This window comes from Cephus cinctus, unplaced genomic scaffold (assembly GCF_000341935.2).
Source record: "Cephus cinctus unplaced genomic scaffold, Ccin1 Ccin1_scaffold0401, whole genome shotgun sequence".
Lineage (NCBI taxonomy): Eukaryota > Metazoa > Arthropoda > Insecta > Hymenoptera > Cephidae > Cephus > Cephus cinctus.
The window spans coordinates 392,012-396,636 of record NW_014333085.1 but is presented as its reverse complement, the minus strand read 5'-3'; the positions used below and the strand labels follow the sequence as shown (position 1 = coordinate 396,636).

General features: G+C 43.6%; 1 protein-coding gene across 9 annotated transcripts in view; it reads right to left on the bottom strand.

The window, feature by feature from the left end:
* The window catches only part of LOC107267328 (FERM domain-containing protein 5), a 29,131-nt gene that overhangs the window by 8,691 nt on the left and 15,815 nt on the right, over positions 1-4,625 (bottom strand). For 8 of the 9 annotated variants that reach the window (XM_015738876.2, XM_015738878.2, XM_025084707.1 and 5 more), the window contains 3 exons: positions 2,747-2,899; positions 1,807-1,821; positions 1,216-1,304 (listed from right to left, as the gene is read on the bottom strand). In XM_015738876.2, the coding sequence (XP_015594362.1) occupies positions 1,216-1,304; positions 1,807-1,821; positions 2,747-2,899 (257 nt within the window). The remainder of the gene's footprint in view (positions 1-1,215; positions 1,305-1,806; positions 1,822-2,746; positions 2,900-4,625) is intronic. The other variant, XM_015738877.2, reaches the window with a different exon arrangement.

Sequence of the window (4,625 nt, the reverse complement as noted above, 5' to 3'; positions counted from 1 at the left end):
CCCCCCCTCCACCACATCGATTGGCAATTCGGCCGAGCTGGATAATTGAATTTTCAAAAGTGACGTCACACACCGCGTAACTTCAACCAACTTCGAGAACGAAGACGCTAACGGACGTGGACAGATTGATGGCGAAGCAGGAAGAATGAAAATAAGAAGATAAATCTAAATGCATCCAGCATCCCTGATGCATCGTCAGTTCGTAGCGATTTCTTTTGCTCGACGGGAAGAGCCAGTCACTATCACGCAATGGGAATCGCAGGAGGCCAAGCGCGAGGAAGATTTCAATTTGAAAGTACTCAACAAGTACGAGGCGTCCGTGCAGCACGGCGTCGGTAGGTGAGTGGGTGGGTGGGTGGTTGGTGAATACGCCACTGCATATGCATTCGAAAAGAGGGAAGAGGCGGAGGGACTACTGTGACGAGTCCGGAGCGCGAGTGTCCCAGTGTCGACTTTCCATTGTTTGGATGACAGCCGAACCACTGACAGAGACAAAAGCGAACTACCCTAACACAACAGGTCATTTCCACCGGAAGCAGGGAAAAACTTGTAACGGGAGTTTCTGTCGTCTAGAATTCCTGATTCGATAATCGAGATCACGGCGACCTGTTCCGATTAGACACGCCCGGCCGCCCGAGCTCTTTACGACTCTTTTGATCTTGTTGCCAAAATTACATCTCAGAGTCGGTGCACAATTTAGAGCAGCGATCAGTTCACGTTGAGGACTTCGTTTCCGGTTAGGACTTACTGCCGGGTAACGAAGTTCGTACCGAAACTTCTTCTTCTCCTTCAACGTCTTGCAGACTAATTAACCCGGCTCTTCGGAACATGACTGACACTTTTTCTTGCCCTGTTTCTTCATTTTTCACCTTGCAAATACAATCATGACGTAACATCGTAATGAGACCAGGCAGACGTGACAATGTCGCCGATTCAAAAGTCTACAAGGATCTGCTTCTAAATATTAACAAGTCGCGATGCTATCTAGAGTCTCTTGTACTTATTATACCATCTAATCGCTATTGCAGCTCATCTACTTATTTCTAATACCGTGGCACTAGGCACTAGGCATTAGGCACTAGGCGTTAGATACTATAGGCATTGGGCATTAGACAGTATCGAGGACATAACGATGACATTACAATCGCTTAACGAGGACATTGATATTGCTTTGTGAGTTAGACAGGTGATAGAGAAATAGAATTCGGTACTCACGTGAAGAACAGCATTTGCTCGATGGCGCATCTCCAAACGTGACGGCAGTTCGATCCCGTGGGACATTTAAATCCAACGGTGTGTTTTTTCTGAAAATCCGTGATAACGAGGCACACATGGAATGATCTACATAAGCGACTGTATATTAATATGTCTACGCGATTAATAAATAATCTAAGCTATTAAGACTTCATCTAAAACAATGATTTATGGAATTCTCTGATTTTATATACCAGTGCCACGTCTAATCCTTTTCTCTGCACTCGCTAATTGCCTCAGTATAGTATTTCATAGGAGCTTCTTTAGCATCTAGCAAATTTTTAGCAGTACGAGGTTTCCTATGAAACTTACGAAAGTCAATTCCTTCCAACTCCCTCTCCTTCCGTTTGTCTGTCGTAAGGAAGAACGACACACGTATTTCTCGAATATTCACTAAATAAATATTCCCAATTAACTGACTAAAGTGTTATGTGTTCCTTTCCACTGACGAAAGAACTAGACCACAGCTAGACCACAGCTAGGCCAGCTAGACAGTTCGATACTATTGACGCTAGAGTTCTGGCCGCACTAGAGCATAACAAAACGACTCACCTTCGTCCTCAAGTCCTGGATAATGCGCAGTGGAAAATAATTGGATTACTCGACTCGTGTTCTATGTATAGCGTGAGCAGCGGCTCGTACACGTAATACATAAGTTGTGCAGCCCCTTTCGTTATCTTTTCACGAACTGGGAGAATGTGCTTGAATCAGTCGACTGGTATTCGTGCTTATGTTAGAAACCGAACCGAGGGACTTCAGCTTTTGCATAACTTCGCTGACTAACAATCTTCCTCAGTTATATGTGCGCTCGTGTAACGTGCAGCATCTGCGTATAGAGAATTTCGAGTTGCGAAACGCTTTGGTAAATCGAGCGAGGTTAAGGTCGATCAAAGACTTCAACAGTGTTGAATTAATGCGACCACGTGGTAATGGAGAAATAAACGAAAAAGGCTTTGGTATCTGCAAGACCTCAAGATTCTTTACGTAATTATTATTTTTTCTATAGATAAAAAAGAAATGGTGTGGCTTCCCAATGGCTGTGGGTTCGTCGTTCATGGAGAATATTTAATTCTTTATTATTTATGTATTGTGACTTTTTACTAATTCATCCCATTCGAAGGATATACTCTGACAGTAATAATTCTCAACGGATCGTCAATTTGTAATAACATGTGTCCTTGCGAGTAACGTCACGAGGGACGCACCAGACACACTTTGGTATTTATAATTCTGTAAGTCGCTTGAAACTCCAGTGCGATCGATTTATTGATTTAAATTTTTTAAAAGAGCTGTAGTTTACCATGCGATGGTAGCATTATAGGATAACTGATACTGTACCGGAGAGAGGAAAAAAGATGAAGCTTCCATTTAAAGATTTTGATTGGACGTTTCAACGACGTCACACATTTCCCAATTCGATTACCCAACTCGAATCTTTCTACTGTCAATATCCTGTGTACTGACAATCATCGCGTGTCTACCTGAAACTCACCTCGTTGATGGTCAAGTGCACAATGAACATCTTGCCCTCGTAGTTGATCTTCTGGACTTCCGGCCAGCGGAAGTGGTGCGTCTTCCTCGAGCCTTGAAACGTCAAAATTCCACAGTGGTTGATCCCCAGATAGAGTTGAGTGCCCTTATGGTCCTGAAACAGGTACGATCGGCTAGAATTTAATGGAAGATTCGCCAGGTGGCATCCAATATCTTTGGGACTTTTGTCCTACCCTACCTGATGAGAATTCAAAGCCGGCATAAAAGAAAAGCTGTCGTAGAAATTTCTTGCGTATTTTTATTCTACGAAAAAAAGAGTGAAAGGGGTGATGCGGAAGAAAGCTACAAATTTAATTTATCACCGAACAGACCGAATATCGTGATACTCGAAATCGATAAAACGAGCAGAGCCTGACGCCACGGCCGGAAATTCTGTTAAATAAAAGTTCTGATAGAAAACGGAAGTTTACAAGGAGACGACGATTGCCGGAAAATCCAATATGCCTCCGATTGCAGCCAATCGATAAGAAGCAAGAAAACTGTATCGTCGACTAGCAGTACTCTTTTCTAATTGGTAAAAGAATAATTCACGTGAAAGAAGATATTGGCTGGACCAATAAGAAAGAAAATGTGAATTCAAAATGAGTTCTGGCGTAACGAAGCCACTAAGTAGCAGCGTAATTGTGGAGTAACGGCTACGGAATACATAGCCGCGAGATAAGTGCCCCCCACCCCCGCTCAAGTGGTCCTGCCAGAGAATAGTATATACCTATATGTATGGAGAATGGTGTAAACCGGCAAGAGGAGAGAAAAGGCGAGGAATTCTGAACGGAAATACAGGCAAAGTATGCGCGACTAAAAAGACTTTGTGGAAACTGGAAACGAACCATGAAACACTCGTATCTCGAGCACCTTAGATTCCGGCGAAGGCCAGGAAAAGTGCTGCGCTGGAAATTGGAGCACGGTCTCCGTTTCTCCTCTTTCCGGAAGGCAGGTGGAGCCACTGCAGACACAAGTGCCGCGAACGTCAGAGCCGCCGGAAGGGACGCCAGGCAGTTGGCTGCATCACCGAGTCAGTAACGTTCAAAGTGGAAGAGAAAAGGTGTGCACGGGGTCTCATGGGAAAAACATAAAGATCTGATTGATCGTCTATCGTGACGTTAGCGGATAATTTCAGCAGCTGAAGCCGTAAAATAGTAATGGCAGTTAGAGTACGAGAAAACGAAGTCCTCAAGGGCTGTGTTTAAACAGGAAGAAACATTTCTGCAACAAGTCTGAATAATGACTTTGGAGAGTCTTTTCGTTTATCGGCGGTAAAAACGAGCGAGCTGAGCAGGAGTTTTAAAGAATTACACAATAATATTTTAATCCATTACCAAACGGCTATCGATCTTCCCAAGAGGATCGATTTACACTGACTGGCTGTGTTGATGCGAACCAATCTTTCAGGCGCAACCCTAAAGCGGCGTTACGTCACGTCCCTCTAATCGGTATAATATCCAGGGGCAGGTTAGAAAAAAAAAAATAAAAATAAAAAAGCTACGAAAAAAGAATGGACAAGATTGAAGAAGAATTAGGATTCGATCGATCCCGAATTGCGTGGGCGCAGAATCAGCTGTGAGTCGACTGACGTATCGTTTAAATTAGCTCAATAAATCAGGTATTCTCGAGCTTCCTCCGCACGTTTACGAAATGATAATAAAAGAATAACAGAAAGAACAGGGGAAGTAATTGCTCGAGGGAGTAATCGTTCGATTCTTCACGTTACTTTGATCAGTCAAGATCATCCCGTCTGGATGCTGCGTGCAGAGCTACTTTAATGGACGCGCAAGAAATAGGAGAAGCTCGAAATCGCGAAGTGCACATTGTTGTCGTGTTGG